Raw genomic sequence first — 17,534 nt, 5'->3', positions numbered from 1 at the left:
TTTGTAAAATGAGTGGCACCTGGAGGAGGGGGGGGGGGGGGTTTCGATGGGGAGGTTGTATTGGGCGGCGAGTGTACCCTGGCCGGCCCTGACCTTTAGAGGGCTCTGGGTTCAGATGCTCCGCCTTCCTTTCCTTTCTCACCCACTATCTCTCTGACAAACCACAGCAGCCAGCCCCCCTCCCCGCTTGAGAGGGAGTGTTTGTGTGTGTGTGTGTGTGTGTGTGTGAGTGTGTGAGTGTGAGTGTGAGTGTGAGTGTGTGTGTGTGTGTGTGTGTGTGTGTGTGTGAGGTGTGTGTTTGTGTGAGTGTGTGGAGGAGTGCGTGAGTGTGTGTGTGTGTGTGAGAGAGAGAGAGAGTGTTTGTGTGTGTGTGTGTGTGTGTGTGAGAGCGATTGAGAGAGAGAGTGGGATGTATAGAGTTTGTGTGTGTGTGAGAGAGAGAGAGAGAGTTGGATATATAGACAGATAGTGGGATACAGAGAGGGAGAGAGAGAGTGAGAGAGTATGTGTGTGTGTGTGTGTGTTGGGGGCTAGTATTTCACCTCTCATACACCCATATGCACATGTGCTGTCACTCAACCCTGCTTGCAGCCCAGAGAAAGCGAGAGAGAGAGAGATGGACAGAGGGAGAGATGGAAAGAGAGAACAGGGGCAGGCCACAAGGCATTTGGCTCTGTGCACCCATCCTGTGAGGAGCTCAGGGTGCAAATTCAATAGACCAGGATATAGAGCCCCCCCCCCCCCCCACGCCCCCCGCCGCCCTCTCTTCTGCTGGGGTGTCCTGGAGGGTGAGAGATTGAAAGGCTGAGAAGATGGTGCCCTGGTGGCTGGTAGCGCGGTGTGTGCTGGTGGTAGTAGTGGTTTTCCAGGTAAGGAGTTTTTCCCTACTCTGCTTGTTGCTCTGTTTATTTCTTGTGACGCCTGTGGTTCTAACTTCTGCTGTGAGTAGCTCGGAGCACCGCCATCTCCTCGTGCTTCGGAAGTCACTGCTATGATATGCAACCTCAGTCAGGAGTTGGGTTGAGGCTTACACCCTTACTTCATGTGTTCTAAAAAGCCTGCACCTACACAAAGTGGTTCGTGCGTTATGTCAACGCTTTGGGTCACGGTATTTTCTTAATGGCCACGTGCCGTGCGATGTCCGGGTTGGCCACTGTTTTCATTTACACCGAGCCAAACTTTAACTGGGACGTTAAGGGCTCCGCGGTACAGGAAATACTGCTGTTCAGTCCTTGGATGGCTCATTTGTTAGACTGTTGTTATTGAAAGTAATCAAGGAAATATTAAACAGCAGGGGCACTGCCTGAACCCCAAGCTCTGCAATGATGACTTTAAAATAAGGAATTACCTTAAATACTCAGAGAGAGACTTTGATTTATTTGTGCCTTTATTATTGATATTTATGTTGACTTTGTGTATAGCATACTTCATCATCCTCATCATCATCAGCAGCACTCTTATTTAATTTGGTATGGATGATAATATTGCAAACCGTGACAGAAGGAAAATGAGTTTCAAGGTTGCAGTCAGTTATGGACATTGTATATAGCTGTCGCGCACCACAGACTATTCTTTACGTAAAGTTGCATTCATCGCTTGCTCAGTTTCCGAAGGCCAGTTCTCGCTGGTTTTCCAAAAGCAGCAAAGCAAAAGGAAGTTAAAAAGGATGGCGTTTCCCCAAAGCTTTATGTTCTCCTACCTCACATATTTAGGATGTTTAGAAGACTCTCAGGGCCCTTAAGCCGCAGGTAATGGGGTGTGAGGTCCACTGAGAGAGCAGAGCCGATTTCCATTCGATTGCTACGACAGGAATATCGACAGCTACGGGCGAGAGCAACGCGTCCCTGATCAGAGCTAAATGTGAGCAGGACTCAGCTGAGACGGAGGCGCCGAGGCACGTGTGGGTTTTCACGGCCAGGTCAGCGCAAAGTGTGTCATGGCGCCAACATAGCATGCGTGCTTGTGTGCGTACGGTCCGGTGGGCAGGGGGATGACTCTTCCTCCCAAGACCGAAGATGAGACATCGGAGACTCTTGGCGTCCGACTGGTTTCGGCGTAGTGGGTCCGTGCGCCGCGAGGGGGACACAGGCGGCAGCGAACCGAGCGATGTTACGGCTGATGACCAGGGGATCACTAGTGGCCTCCATGCCAATGTTGGTGAAGGAACGTAAACGTAATGGGTGAAGGATTCCGTGGTCCAATGCCAGAGATGTTTCTCCCAGGACTGTTCTCAATTTGGAGGGGGAGGGGGGCGGGCGTGTGGCGTAAACATTTTGCAAATGTGAAAGCCCCCACTCAGGGGAGATCTCTGAGGAATGTCCTCAGGAACAGTCCCAGTGTGGGCAATGAAGTGCTCTTCGCGCTGAGCGAGGGGTGCTTTGATTGCGGCTCAGTGGTGGTTCGACAGCTGCTGTGAGGATGCGTGTGTTCGGCGTACGTCCTGCTCCACATAATCCAGGCTGGTGAGGCAAGGAGCCTCGCGCCCCCCACCCCCACATTGCCCCCCCCCCCCAGACCATGAAATTCGGGGACCAGGCGGCTCAGGCGGTATAACACAACAGCGCTGACTCCGTACCAGAAAATCGCTCGTTTGGAAACGATCGCTCCAGATGGACGGCGGTCCAGATGGGGAATGTCCGTTTCACACGCGCTCCTCCTGCTCTGTTTGGCTGCTCGGGGCCACTTAAGCTACGTTTAGTGTTTTCCGTTTCCTCTACTGGTCATAGTTACACATTTTGCTTTCCTCACAGCTCATGGGATCTTTTTTATTCCTTTGCCCTCTCTTGGTTCCATTTTCTTGCTGTTATGCACCAGAGGTTCCATTCTCAGTCTGATTTTAAAAAATGGTCCTGAGGAAGTCGGGCCATTTAGAAAGGAATAATATTTCCTTTTGTCGTCTTTTGTGCTGTTGCCTTCTAGAGTTTTGTCAAGATGATCAATTGGTACTTGTGTTTCTGTGTAGACTCCCAATTTCCCCTGTAGGTTTTTGTCACAATTGTCATTTCATCTGTAGTTGACATAGCAGTGCTCGCCCAAGGCTGACTGAAGATAATGTGCGCTGTGAAGTGCTTTACGTACAACCCTGTGGTGAATTGGAGCGGATTACTCATTTCGCCAAATTGACTGAAGGGTGGCAGAGACCGAGCTCTCGGTGTGAGATGTCCCACTCTGCTGTTCACGCCCAGCGTTGTCTCTCCCGTCTCTGTCTCAGACGAGCGAGGTCAATACATGTGTTTATGTTGTGGTTGTAATTATTCTCCGCTTCTCTCCTTTGCCATCTACTGCCCTGCAGGGTTGTGTTGTTAACGATGTTCCCGGTGTTGGCGTTAGGGTTAGGGTCAGGGTTAGGGCCGTGGGAGTCCGCACGTGAGGCTGCAAGCGATCGATCTGCCGGAGGAATAGCAGGAATGTTGGAAGAATAAACTGAGCGCAGTTAGACAGATGAAGGCCTTCTGCAGCCACAGCTGGAATGGATGTAACCAGCCCGCAGTAGCTGTTTTTCACACACAGGCAACAACCAAGCCAAGCCTAATAAAGAACCTCTGTTATTCTGTGTAATATACTGCAGCATAATATTACCCGATTAGAATATAGTCAGAAATGTGCACGTTCATGCAATCTGAAGGCAATGCGGTTTTTCTCTTCGTGGGAGCACTTGAAAAGTATGAGAAATTAGAATCCGTCGACCCACACCTATCCTCACCTATCACCATCTCTCAGAATCTGACTGGGAGGTGTTACCATGGTAACCTGTAGTTCAGCACAGTTTTGGTGGGGTGAAAGAGTGTTGGGATTCGGTTGTTTTGTATAGGTGAAAGGGGATGACATTCAATGGAAAATTTCTGTAACTCTGCCCGCCCCCTCCTCCTGCCAACCCATGGTAAATTGAGTCAACCTGAAATCACGTCCATATTTTAAACCCCCCCCCCCCCTCCTTTGCTTACGGATCTCTGAAAGCGCTGATGGCTCCTGTGATTTCACGCGCCGGGCGCAGGTGTGCTTGCGGTAATCGTGTGTGCCCATTACAGGCGCAGGAAATGACCTGGCGCTCACAAGAGACTTAATTAACCACACCTGAGACAATTACCCGTCTCCCTGGAGACGGAGCGCCTAACGAAGCCTCGTTAAACCCGGAGGCTGCGTCGACAGAAAAGCCGCGTCCCGTCGTGACGGGGCAGCGTAAAATTAACACGGGAACGTCGATGCCCCCGTCTGATTTACATGGACTTCCTAAACGCAGCGCAGTACGTCACGATATCTCACTACGTTAAAACTGGTCTTAGATGTCAGACGTGGCGATTTCCTCGTGTTTACAGTTAATGTGCTGACGTTGCTTCCAGAGGCAGTCTGGAACTCAGTAGTGAGTGTTGCAGCTGAGGACAGATGATTTTTGTGCACTACGTACTTCAGTACTCGGCGGTCCAGTTCTGTGAGCTTGTTTGTGTGGCCTACCGCTTCACAGCTGAGCTGTTGTTGCTCCTGGACATTTCCGCTTCACAGTGACATCATTTACAGTTGACTGGGGCAGCTCAAGCAGGGCAGAAATTTGGCAGACTGACTAGTTGGAAAGTTGGCATGCAGTATGACAGTGCCACGTTGGAAGTCACTGACCTCCTCAGTACGAATCATTCCACTGCCATGTTTGTTTATGGAGATTGCATTGCTGTATGCTTGATTTTTACGAACCTGTCAGCAGTGGGTGTGGCTGAAGTAGCCGAACCCACTAATTAGAAGGGGTGTCAACATACTTTTGGCCGTGTAGTGTATTTTTGAATAATGTCGAATAATAATCCTTCATTGATTGAGGTGTAATGCTTGCTTGTGATGCTTCATAAAACAAACCTGCATCACACAGCTACTGCCTGAGATGAAAGCCACGTTGAAACAAACTCCCGAAATGTGTTGACATGGAGCTTGTTCTTAAGACAGGTCCTTTAATTAGGGAAGTAGCAGGAGCTTCGCCTGCTGAACGCACCAGTTGTGTCAGTACCTCCGTGTTAAATCTAGTTTGGAAACTGACCCCGAAATCTGGAGCCAGCCGCCCCTCCCTCCCCGTCCCGTGTCCCTGGCCCTGGTAAACAAATAAAGCTTAGAGATGGGACGGTTCCAACATCTCGCCCCGCGCGACCCCAATTTCACTACTAAAAATAAGCTGCAACTGTCCAATCATAAATATCGTATTATCATGAAAATGGTGGTATGAATGGCTATTAAAGTGACATTAAGTTAAATTAAGTAACATTTACGATGAGTTGCACACAAATATATGCATACATTCCTAAAAAAATTCATTTAAAAAAAATGTATATAGTGATAAGATAGTTAAGATAAGTTAGTCTCTCTAACTCAGGGGTGCACAACTCCGGTCCTGGAGGGCCTGCGTGCTGGTTTTTGTTCCAACCGATTACCATTTCTTACAGCTCTATAAACTATACTTCTTCACTCCTGTGCTTGAGCACAGTGAAAATCTCGGATACACTTGCAGACTGTGACTCTAGCTGTTGCTTGTACACATGTCAGATCAAGATATGATTGGGCCAATTCAGTAAATGTGGGGAAATGTTGGCACAAAACCCTGAAATGGATTGGCCCTTGTTGTGCACCCCTGCTCTAACTGCATGACTGTTACAGACAGACTGGGGACAGGGCCTGATGTGAGGCGTACAGATCTCCAGCAGTACTGTTCTCAGAGAACCCCTGAACACACTGGGGAGCAGTCAGAGAGGCCAGGGGCAGGTGCGCTGCCGGTAACCCCAGCTTTTTAATGGGGAGCCCGGGGTGTGTTGGCTGACTGATAGGGTGACACCCAGCTGCTGCGGCTCTGCCTCGGGGCCTGGTAAAGGCATTGTGAACCTGCGCGCTACGTGGCCATCCGCGCGTCTTGGGTTTCCCGCTTCAGTTAATATCCGGTAAATACTGTGAAATATGAATCAACTGCTCCTTCCTGTGGTTGTACGAGCGAGAATGGATAACGTGTGATGTACTGTACGTATTTGGTCGCCAACTCATAACTGTTAAATGCAGCCAGAAGCCTCCCTTGACAGAGTTTTTTTTAAAAATCTCAGCGGGGCTCACCTGTGTAAGTAAAGCAGAAGTGCTCCAGAGCGGGTGCTGATTGGCCCGCGGGTGCCTCTCGTGTTCGATCGCCTCCGTACGTTGGCGTTGGAGACTGCGTGGCCCGTGGCCGCCTGTGTCTGGGACGCTCTAAGATTAGTGCCGGCCCTCAGTTGGCACACGCCAGTCATCCCTGGCATTCGGCTTCGCCAGCCGGACGGAGGCATGCCGCGGGGACGACCTTGTGGGGCACCGTGCGCTCATCGCCATGCCAACCCGCCGCTGAAATACAGTAGTACAGCAGTACGCGGTATTTCAGTCTGGAGTTACCACAGAGTCTGTGCTTTGCTGTATATCCGCAGATATCTGCTGTTATTCCTCACTGATCACCATTAGGAGGTAATGGACAGAATATTTTTATTTTTAGACTGACTATTTTACAGAGATTTTTATTAAAAATGTTTCCCCCTCCCCTTTTTTTTTCCTACTTTGGAACGCCAGATTGCGTTCACCAGCCACGCTCGTTCCTGCAACCTTTTGCTATCGTTTTGGGGGGAAATGCTGACAAGCAGAGTCTCTCCTCAGAAACGTGTGAAGTCAAGCCGCTGTATCGTTTTCACACTGCAGTTAAAAAGTTGAGCTTGCACAGATGTGTAACTTCGAGCAGGCAGGCTGTTGGCACCCAGTTGACCATCGGGGGGCGCTGATGAGCAGCAGGAGAGACAGTCTGGAATCAGTACTGGACTGCAGTGCCCATCTGCTCAATAAAACACCGCCTGAACAGGGTGAGCCGCCTAGCAGTGGGGTATTGTAAATTTTCTTTATCGACTCTCCACACTTCTGTCGTGGCTGCCCTGCATCACGTAACCCAACACTATTCAAGAGCGTCTCTCTCTGATTTAATATATTTAAATATTAATATATTTAATATATATATGTATATTTTGATACAGTGTAGAAGAGGATTCTTTGAAAATATGCCACTTCCAAGAGAGCATCTGCTTTCTTTTATGGTTATGCTGCATATTGTGCTTGTACTGACTAGCAGTTTTCATCTGTCCTTGCACATAAGAAGAAGCTTCCTTTCTTCACTTTTCCTTTTATCACTTGAGCAGACATTGCCCCCCAACACACACACACACACACACACATACACTCACACACGCACACACACATGGTAAAGGAGTGTTTGTGTCAGTTACTTGGCGGGAGACCTGGGGGTATCCAGCCTCTCCCCACGGGTGGTCCCGAAACCTGATCTCCACCCCCCTCTGCCAACGCCAGGTTGTGGATTCCACATTAGAGACGGGGTCTCCAGAGGTCACCAGCCTCCTAGCGCCTAAAGGAGTACATATGCATATGCACACGTACACGCATGTATGGTTTAACGGTCTGACCAGCCAGTGAGGACAGGTTGAATGTGAAATGTTATAGCGGTCAGGTGGAATGTTTTGCTAAATTATAAACCCCAGGCAGGTGACTGCCTGGCTCCAAATGCTGTTAAACTTCAGTGTTCAGATAAAAAAACTCCTCATCAATTCAGTTACATTTCACATCTGTTCGACTTATGTGATCGCTTCAAATGAGTTTTACTTTGTGTGCTCTTGTGTGTGCCACTGCAATGTGCCTTTACAAATAGAAGTGTTGAATGGTGTGTAAAGGCATATATTGGCTTGCACTGTATTGTACAATTAATGTATGGATGCATGTAAAGGTGTACTGGATTTTTGACTGACTTTTTTGATTGACTTTTTTTGACTGGCTATTTCAGGTCAGTTGCACTGCTCAGCTCGGCCAGGAGGAGGCCAGCCCGGCTGTCCTGTACCCCTGGGGCAGAAGGCCTGATGGGGACAGCATGGGCCTCAGTCGGGTGAAGAGGGCCTGGATCATCCCTCCCATACGGGTCTCGGAGAACAGCAAACAAATCCCCGAAAACCTGGTGGAGGTACCCTCTCCTCACAGGCTATTGGGGTGGGTGGGGTGGGTGGGGGATGTGGTTGTGGCTGTGTCTGGTCCATTAGGCTTGTTCAGTGGCTGTCTGGTGGATCCGCCCTGCAGAAATGCATCCTGGATGTTGTATTTCTGGGCCATGCATCCTGTCAGGGAGTCTGCAGAGGTGGAATTTAATTGGACCCCCAGGGGTACGCTGGGGTTAGTTCAGTCTGGGTTCCATGAGTAACTTCTCGATTAGCTAATCTCAAATACTCGCCCCATGGGTACCTGGAAGGGGTACATGAACCTTGTGTGGGTGCAGGCGGGACGACGGTGGAAAGAGAGGTACAAATGATTCCTTCCTAATTGTGGTGGCAAGTCAGAAACAGTTTTTAAAAATAATAAGAGTCCTCCGGTCTGAATACTTTCCCCTCACAGGTAGTCCACACTACTGTTTCTCACTGTAGAGGCTCGTCCTGTTTCTTCTCGTTTCCAGATTAAGTCAGATAAGGTGCTCACCACGGAGGTGATCTATAGGCTGGAGGGACGCGGGGTGGACCAAGATCCAAAGGGCATCTTTGAAATTGAGGTTCACACCGGATGGATCAGGTGTCTGGTGCCTCTCGACAGGGAGCAACACAGCAGCTTCACGGTAAAGTCGAGTCTCTTCACAGCACTCAAATTATTTCACTTCTCATAAACCAATAGCCATCGTACGACAGAGAGACAGGCGCCTCCCATTGGACAGGCTTCTCAATGGAATTTTCATTAAACCAATGAACTTGTTTCATGCAAATAATCTAGATTCTCCATCAAGTCATTTTAGTAGCATCACAGTAAACAGTGGCATCATGGGTGGCATTGCACAGAATGTGACGGGGAATGTTTCCGTCAGACATTGTAAAGATTTGCACCAGAACAAATTTTAGTAAGTAATTTCACATAAAAGTCAATGAAAAGAAAATGATGCACCAACTAACATATTGTATGATAATATCATACAATGGGGAGGGTAACTGCAGCGTTCCGGTGTTCTTCAGCTCAAGGCCTTTGCTCTTTCACCGAGCGGCGAGAGCCTGGAGACCCCCTCCACCATTGAAATAGTCGTGCTGGACCAGAACGACAACAGGCCCAACTTCACGCAGTCCGAGTTTGTCGGCTATGTCCCGGAATTCTCTATACCAGGTAAGGGCGTATCCACCTCCTTCCAGCATACGTACTTGCACACACTGGCATGACATAACTGGCAAGGCTCTGTTGTTATACTAACTAGCTTCTGCCCCTCTGTAGAGTGACTGTGTTAAACAGCTGTACTCAGAGAGTCAGTCTTGCAGTTGGGATGAAGTGACGAGAGTAGACATTACCTTATCGGTCCCCAAGGAGAAATTAATTTTGTGGTGGGGAGGCGGCGCGTGCCTTCGTGATTGGCTCCCGCCCGCGCGAATGAGCTGCTCACCCCAGACCGCACGTCCCCCGCAGGAACCGCCGTCGTCCGCGTTTCGGCGACGGACGCGGACGACCCCGAAACGGAGAACGCGCTCCTGGGCTACTCCATCGTGGAGCAGGAGAGCATCCCGCCATTTCGCATCAACAGGACCATGTTCGGCATCAACAACACGACGGGCACGATCTACACCCGAGACGTGGGGCTGGACCGGGAGGTGGGTGGGGCCCTGCGCTCCTGCGTGTCCAATCAGCCACGATCTGTACCCCACGCGGGAAGTGACATACTCCGATGGCCTAGATTGCCGTCACATTTTGGGGCTGGTGCGTAAGCTCATCCAGGAGTGTGGATGCATCTCATGCACTGACATTGACTGCTAATAGTACCAGTGCCCGCAGTATCCACAAAGCCATACATAGTTGCCCGTTGCTTGGCCTGAGGAAGGAGGGTTTCAGTTGGCAGGATTGTCTCATTGCACAATAGCGACACCTCTGGACAATCAAGCACCTGCAGTCTGCCTGCATCAACTGATAACAAACTGTATGTCCACCAGCTGTGCCATCTGATGAAATGACAACACAGCCGATGGACTGCTAGTAAAAAGTAACAGTGGTTGGCAGTAGGCACTACACAGGATGTTTGCTGTTCTTCTATCCACAGAACTGTATAAGCATTGTGGAACACTCACAGGACATAATTCACAGGTCTTCAGTTATAGCATTTCCGGGGCGTGGCGACCATCTTGTGGTGGAAATACCATATTGACTAGGGTTGAATGGAATCGCTTGACCCTGTTTCCTTCCTAGTTCTTGTACAGTTCTGTAGTTCTGTCTCACAGTGTAACATTGTTGCCTCTAATGATGCGTGGATGTGCCGTTGTGTTTCATTTTGTGGCTGACCGCCAACTCTCTCCGTTTGTTTTTTAGGTGGTGGAAGGCTTCAGGCTGACGCTGCAGGTGGCGGACATGGCTGGCGAGGGGCTGTCCGACTTGGCCTCCGCCCTCATATATGTGACGGACATCAATAACCACGCCCCCCATTTTACCCCGGCCTCTGTAAGTCCCGTTAATTCCAGATCGCAGTGGAGTTCAGTTTGTTTCATCTGATTTGTCTGAAGGTGCAGTGGAGTTCAGTTTGTTTCGTCTGATTTGTCTGAAGGTGCAGTGGAGTTCAGTTTGTTTCGTCTGATTTGTCTGAAGGTGCAGTGGAGTTCAGATTATTTTGTCTGATTTGTCTGTAGGTGCAGTGGAGCTCAGTTTGTTTTGTCTGATTCGTCTGTAGGTGCAGTGGAGTTCAGTTTGTTTCGTCTGATTTGTCTGAAGGTGCAGTGGAGTTCAGTTTGTTTCATCTGATTTGTCTGAAGGTGCGGTGGAGTTCAGATTATTTTGTCTGATTTGTCTGTAGGTGCGGTGGAGCTCAGTTTGTTTTGTCTGATTCGTCTGTAGGTGCAGTGGAGTTCAGTTTGTTTTGTCTGAGTCGTCTGTAGGTGCAGTGGAGTTCAGTTTGTTTTGTCTGATTTGTCTGAAGGGCAATCACTGCTGTTCTTATTTCATCACAACATGGCTTTTTTGGTTATCAAAATAAAACGCAGATATGTTAGTGGTTAAGTTTTTATTACACGTTGGATGTTTGTAGTCTTCAAAGTCTAGTTCACACTAGTTCATTCCTGTATATGATAATGTAATCAGCCATGAGAGTTTTCAGAAATACACTGTAAAATATCAATATCAACAAAGATGAAATAATTTGAATTTCAAAATTGAATCCAGTAAAACAAAAATCATAAACCAAAGGAGAATGCATTGGTTATGAGTCTTGGTTTTTATTCTCAGCAGATCTGTTTTCTGACCATAACGTGATGTCAGCAGTTTCTCGATCAGCAGTCGCTGTTTCTGTTGCCTGCAGTACAGAATGACCGCCGTGGAAAACAGGGAGCTGGACGAAATCGGCAGAGTCAACACCACAGATAGAGACGAGCCCGGCTCGGTGAACTGGAAGGCCCAGTATACCATCGCCAAGGGCGATCCACACGGACACTTCGCCATTCGAACGGATCCCGAAACTAACCAAGGCATCCTGTCTGTTGTGAAGGTAAGTGATCACAGGTAACCAGCAAATAAGAGACCAGAGAGGACCTGACGCAATATTTATTTAATCTACTTATTTATTATTTTTTTCATACATTCTTGTGGACCACTGACATGATTACATGTGAGCTAATTTATGATCGTGGACTCGTTTGAACTCTTGGACCACAATTCTCTCACATGTGACCCTTGTCGCCCTCTGCTGGTAGACTGTAGAACTGCCTGCCTAGATTTCCTGTGAGAACTTTTTACCAGGGTGTACTGTATTTATAGTACCCTGTACTATATGTAAAAGTCTGCTCTCACATATCCGATGAATTAGAAGACAAGACTAGCAGGACATTTCCCGTTGTGCCCCTTTTGTGAGCAGTTATGAATGAGAGCTTCGGCTAAATGTAATGTAATATAATGTAGCTCCCATTCAAGTTGAGTTCTGTCAGTGAAACTAGCAGGAAACTCATGAACATCAGATAGTGGTGGATTTTGTACAGTTGTAAATGCATGGAATAGCTTTGCCAGACCTATAGTAGGAGTAGCCTCTGTTTCTTCTGCCACAGTGACAAGCCTACTTGTTCGCTAGCTGCTGGGCGACATAGCTCAGGAGGTAAGACCGATTGTCTGGCAGTCGGAGGGTTGCCGGTTCAAACCCCACCCTGGGCATGTCGAAGTGCCCTTGAGCAAGACACCTAACCCCTGACCGCTCTGGCGAATGAGAGGCATCAGTTGTAAAGCGCTTTGGATAAAAGCGCTATATAAATGCAGTCCATTTACCATTTACCATGTTCGTTAGCCTCCGCTCAGTGGCTCTCAGGCTAACTGCGTGCTGTTCCACAGCCCCTCGACTACGAGTCTCAGGTGGAGCACGAGCTGGCTCTGACGGTGGCGAACGAGGTCCCGCTCAGTCCCAAGGCTCCCCAGGCGCCCGCCAGCGTCGCCACGGTAGCGGTCACGGTGGCCAATGAGCGCGAGGCCCCGCGCTTCAGGGTGAACCCCCTCAGGCTGAACGTGCCGGAGTCGGTCGACCCGGGTACGATTCTGGCCCGGAACATCGCAGAGAGCCCGGATAACAAAAACCTCAGGTAAAGGTGTGCATGGCAGATCTACCTACGGCTACAAAATAAATAACCTGAACCTGAACCTGGCAGTTCTAGCATAGTTGGACACACTCTCACTTGTTCCAAGTGCAGAGCACCTGGTCAGCGTACTGTAACATTAACGAGGACGGCTGTTTCTTATCAGTTTACACTTATCTCATTTTTTAATGTGTTCAGACTGTGCTTTGCGTTTTGAATGTCACATTACATTGCATTTATTTGGCAGATGTAAGCACAGTAAACATTAGTATGAGAACATAGTCCTACTGTTAATACCCAAAACATAAGCATAAACGAACAAGGGCATCAAAATAATGTAGTTTGGTTGCCTATCGTGCAATTTGTCTGAAATGTCTGAGCAGCACTTGCGGATGGGCGCTGTAACATTACTTGTCTCTCGATCAGGTTTGATGTCCAGTACGACCCTGAGAAGTGGCTGTCGGTTAACCCCCAGACCGGAGAAATCAGAGCCAGGAGGAAGTTCAATCTGCGGTCGCCGTACGTGAAGAACAACATCTACCGCGCTGTGATCAAAGCCACTGACACGGGTGAGGAGCTGTAACTGACATCACCAGAGTAGGGTCCTCACCCCTCCCAGTCCAGCCCATGTGGAGCGAATGGCAATGACAGAGGGAGCGCTTACCCAGTTAACAGTTAATGTTTTAAGAACATTGTGGAACCTTCTAGACAGATTCCTGTTTGGCTGTGAGATGGCATTACAGAAGAATGCGTTTTTCATTTTTATGGCATATTTCTTTGTTCCAAAGGTTATGTCAGAGTGCCCAGGCTTTTTGATTTTGAAGTGTGTTTGACATGCTATGGACTCCATTTCCCATCAGCACTTTCTGTATGCGCCACAGAGGACTTACTCCCAGCCTGTATGAATGCTGGAAGCACAGTTCATCTTGCTGTGATCACCCCATCACAGCATTGTGAGTCAGTACTCTTTTGTTGTGTGTGTGTGTGTGTATGTGTGTCCTTGCGTGTGTGTGTGTGTGTGTGTGTGTGTGTGTGTGTGCATCAGACGCCGGTGGAGTCTCTAGCTCGGCCACAGTGGAGCTCACCCTGAGGGAGACCAACGATTTTGCGCCGCTGCTGGTCCCCCAGACGGGGACCATGTGCAGGGACGCAGACGCGACCCCCAGCCTGATTCTGAGCGCCGTGGACCAGGACCTGCCTCCCCAGGCCGCCCCCTTCTACTTCCTGCTGCAGGATGAGGCGGCGGCAGCCAACTGGACCCTCAATAAGGTCAACGGTAAGAGCTCAAACAGAGGAACCTAAAGCTGTGTGAAATCTGCATTACGCTATACAGGAGCATGCAGAGTACCATGGTGCTGTACAAGCACACAGGAGACTTTAATCTTGCTTTGCCCAGGGCTAGTCTGGCACGGTGTGGTTTGAACATTTACAGGGTTGAGCTAGGCTAGCAAGGCAGCTTTAGGCATAGCTCTGCTCTAGAAAGAGGGTGTGTTCATAATGGGCCCTCTCTCTCTCTCTTCATCTCTCTCTTTCCCTCACTCTCTCTCTCCCCCTCTCTCTCTCTCCTCCCCTCTCTCTCTCCCTCTCTCCCTCTTTCTCTCTCACTCTCTCTCTCTCCTCCCCTCTCTCTCTCCCTCTTTCTCTCTCACTCTCTCTCTCTCTCTCCTTCCCTCTTCCCTCCTCTCTCTCTCTCTCTCTCTCTCAGAAACTCACACCGTCCTGCAGCCGCTGGTGGAGATGGAGTCGGGCCTGCACGTGGTCCTCGTCGCGGTGTCCGACTCGGGCACGCCCGCCCTCTACGCCGTCTACGCAGTCAACGTGACCCTGTGCGACTGCGGGGCCGCCGGGGACTGCGACGCCGTCGCCGTGGCGCTGGTCGGCGCGGGGGCGGGGCTCAGCTTCGTCGCTCTCCTGATCGTTATCGGAAGCGTTCTGCTCCTGCTCCGTACGTGCCCAGTTTATCCCGCTCACGCACGCGCAAGCACCCCCTGCTGGGAGATTGTAGCACTGCAACAGATACACGTAACTCTGATTGACAGCTTGTGAGAGAGAATGCAGAGATATTGCTGTCCTGTTGTTATGTGAAAAAACGCTCCACGTTGAATCGTCTTTATTCTCATATGGGCATAGGCCTCAACGTTATGTAATTACATCCTAAAATGACGTGTTTCTGATGCATTGTGGTCATGCCGTTTCTTCCTGTACTGCACCCCACCCTTACTGAAGAGGAACTGATTTCAGTTAAGAGCGCTTGTGCTTGTTTGAAATCCTCATTTTCGCACGGTCCCGTCTCGCGTCTCCCGGTGCAGTGCTGCTGCTCCTGGCGCTGACCGTGTGGAGCTGCAGGAAGCGGCCCGTCAAAGAGGCGGGGCTTCTGGCAGGGGAGTCGGAGGAGGACGTCCGGGACAACGTCATGAACTACGACGAGCAGGGGGGCGGAGAGGAGGACGAGGTCTGACGCCAGCGTTCGTTCTGTGTTCCCCACTTCCTGTGTTCCCCTGTGACCTCACCTGGCTCCTTTTCTTTCTCAACCTTGTGCTTGAATTTTACACACTAGCCCGGTGGCTAATTGGCTTGTTATTGGCTGTGTTCATTGCCTAAATCTTTGTGGTTTATGATTTCTTTTAAGCTGCTCCGGATAATGCATGCACAGCTCTGGAAAAAATGAACAGACCACATCAAATTTTCAGTTTCACAGGGGTAGGTGTCTGTGTAAAATCTAACTTTTGACATTTTTTCATTAACTATTCAATGTATTCAAGAAATTTATTTTCAGAAAATGACAACTGGTCAAAATATTAAAAATGCAGTGTCATTATACATTGAATGAATAATGCAAACTAAATAGATTTATACCAATAAATAATTATAAAAAATAGCAATGCCTTAGGAAGGGTGACTTGTACAGGTTACCTTTTTACATGCTGTCAGTCATATTAGACCTTGTTGGTGTCCATTTTAACGCTGATAATAGCTGCACTGCTCTCTCTAATCTCCAGAAGGGGTACAATTTGGATCAGCTGAGGAACCCCGACGCGTTCATCCCGCCCCCAGCCCTGGCCCCGCCCTCCTTCTCATCGCCAGGCTCCGCCCCCCCCAAGGGGAGGCAGCCGCGCCGGAAGGACGCCCCCCAGACCCTGCCCACCTCCTGGTGCCCGCGCATACCGCCGCCGGACCCCACCGACATCAAGGACTTCATCGACGACGTGAGGGCGGGTTTACCCCCCGTGTGGGTCGCTGAGGCGTGTTGAGGGGCGAAGGGTTTTTCGCGGTGTTAAGCTGAGTTGCCTCTTCTCTCCTTCAGGCTTTGGAGCCATCGCGACGACAAGGTAACCCACCGACGGCCCTACGAAGGCGCTGGTCTCAAGTGCAGGGAACAACCGCATAGTTCAACCTGGACCCTGGTGGTTAAACTGATTAACACTAACAACGAGAACGGCAACAACGCAATCTATGGAAAAAATACAAGTAGTCGTTAAGACAGTTAATGCACCTAGTCACCTACGAAACAGCTGCCTAGTTACAACCCTAAGTTTTTTTTTTGCGCGTGTGTCTTTGCGCGTCTCTCTCCCTGCAGAGCGTGGACGCGGCCGACAGAGACCCCACCGCCCCGCCCTACGACACGGCGCTGGTCTACGACTACGAGGGCGAGGGCTCGCGCGCGGGCAGCCTCAGCTCCGTCGCCTCGGCCGGCGCGGCGACAGACTCGGCCACCTCAGCGCTGGCCCTCAGCTGGCCGCATGTAGCCCTGAAGCCGGGCCACCGATACCACCCACTGCCTAACCACCCCACCCCCCACACCACCATGCCTCTACTACCCACCCTGCCTCCACTGCCCCCACTGCCCCTAACTACCCCACCCCACTGCCCCTAACTACCCCACTGCCCCTAACTACCCCACCCCACTGCCTCTAACTACCCCACCCCACTGCCTCCAACCACCCCACTGCCCCTAACTACCCCACCCCATCCCTAACACCCACCCACTGCCTCCAACCACCCCACCCCACTGCCTCTAACTACCCCACCCCACTGCCTCCAACTGCCCCACCCCACTGCCTCCAACTACCCCACCCCACTGCCTCCACTGCCACCCACTGCCTCCACTACCCCACCCTGCTCCAGCTGCCCTCACCACCTCCCCGTGCCCAGCTCAGACTGACCCTGAACTCACCCCTCATTTTTGGGGCTGTAATAGGGATACCTAACATACTGCACTATTACACACAGTAGCAGGATTCAGACTGCACTCTTTTTGCACTGTTAATGGTGACACCTTAAATTGAGTCACACCCGAAATGAGATTCTTCTTGGTCCTGTTTAGTCCAACCGGCTGCAGTATGACTGTCGCTCATCAGGTGGCAGTGTGTTGAACTTTGACCTTTACCACGCGTACTGTGTGATGGTCGTGTTGGGGAGGTTCTGAGGGATACAGGTTTTGCAGTAGCAGAACCAGACTTTCTGCTGCTCCAGTTGCCTAAACAACTTTTTAAAACTATTATGTTTTTTTTTTTTACAAAGAAAGATATATTTATATATAAAAAGATATATAGAAATATTAGAAATAATAACTGAACACATGTTGGGGAACAGCTGACTTTTTTTGAGAGTATTGATTTGACAGTGAACATCTCTGGGGTCTGAAGTTCTGAACTGAAGGATGTGAGGACCAATCACCTGTCCCAGGAGAGGGAGGGGCAGAGCATGTCGAGAGGTGTGATTGGGGGAGATACAGAGACGGGCATTTATACAGCAAATGAATATTGCTTCACATCTGCTTAGCAAACACTTCACTCAATGGCAAATTATACATTAGTTTACATTTGAAATATTACCATGTGAAACTGAGGGCAGGAAGAGAGCTAGGCAAGCTAATTTTCTAGGAAACTAATTTTGCAGTGTTAGCCAGTAGGGTTACTAGGATTGCTCAAGACTGAAAACTTT

At 49.7% G+C, this 17,534-nt stretch overlaps 1 protein-coding gene across 1 annotated transcript; it reads left to right on the top strand.

The window, feature by feature from the left end:
- Positions 1–396: 396 nt before the first annotated feature.
- cdh15 (cadherin 15, type 1, M-cadherin (myotubule)) lies at positions 397–16,464 on the top strand. The gene is made up of 14 exons (XM_064338014.1): positions 397–869; positions 7,826–7,999; positions 8,483–8,638; positions 9,027–9,171; positions 9,466–9,647; positions 10,357–10,485; positions 11,336–11,521; positions 12,352–12,596; positions 13,017–13,159; positions 13,636–13,866; positions 14,296–14,535; positions 14,900–15,042; positions 15,590–15,796; positions 16,168–16,464. Exons 1-14 carry the CDS (start codon positions 813–815, stop codon positions 16,462–16,464), a joined length of 2,535 nt encoding a protein of 844 aa, XP_064194084.1. The 5' UTR covers positions 397–812.
- The last annotated feature ends 1,070 nt before the right edge of the window (positions 16,465–17,534 follow it).

The sequence above is a fragment of the Anguilla rostrata genome, chromosome 5 (genome assembly GCF_018555375.3).
Source record: "Anguilla rostrata isolate EN2019 chromosome 5, ASM1855537v3, whole genome shotgun sequence".
In the NCBI taxonomy this organism is placed as follows: Eukaryota; Metazoa; Chordata; class Actinopteri; order Anguilliformes; family Anguillidae; genus Anguilla; species Anguilla rostrata.
The sequence above is the reverse complement of the archived record's forward strand: the minus strand, read 5'-3'. Positions and strand labels throughout refer to the sequence as shown.

Coding starts and splice junctions, on each gene's coding strand:
- cdh15 (XM_064338014.1), top strand. CDS start 813: ATGGTGCCCTGGTGGCTGGTAGCGCGGTGTGTGCTGGTGGTAGTAGTG. Junction 870..7,825: donor TGGTAGTAGTGGTTTTCCAG/GTAAGGAGTTTT, acceptor TGGCTATTTCAG/GTCAGTTGCACTGCTCAGCT. Junction 11,522..12,351: donor GCATCCTGTCTGTTGTGAAG/GTAAGTGATCAC, acceptor GCTGTTCCACAG/CCCCTCGACTACGAGTCTCA.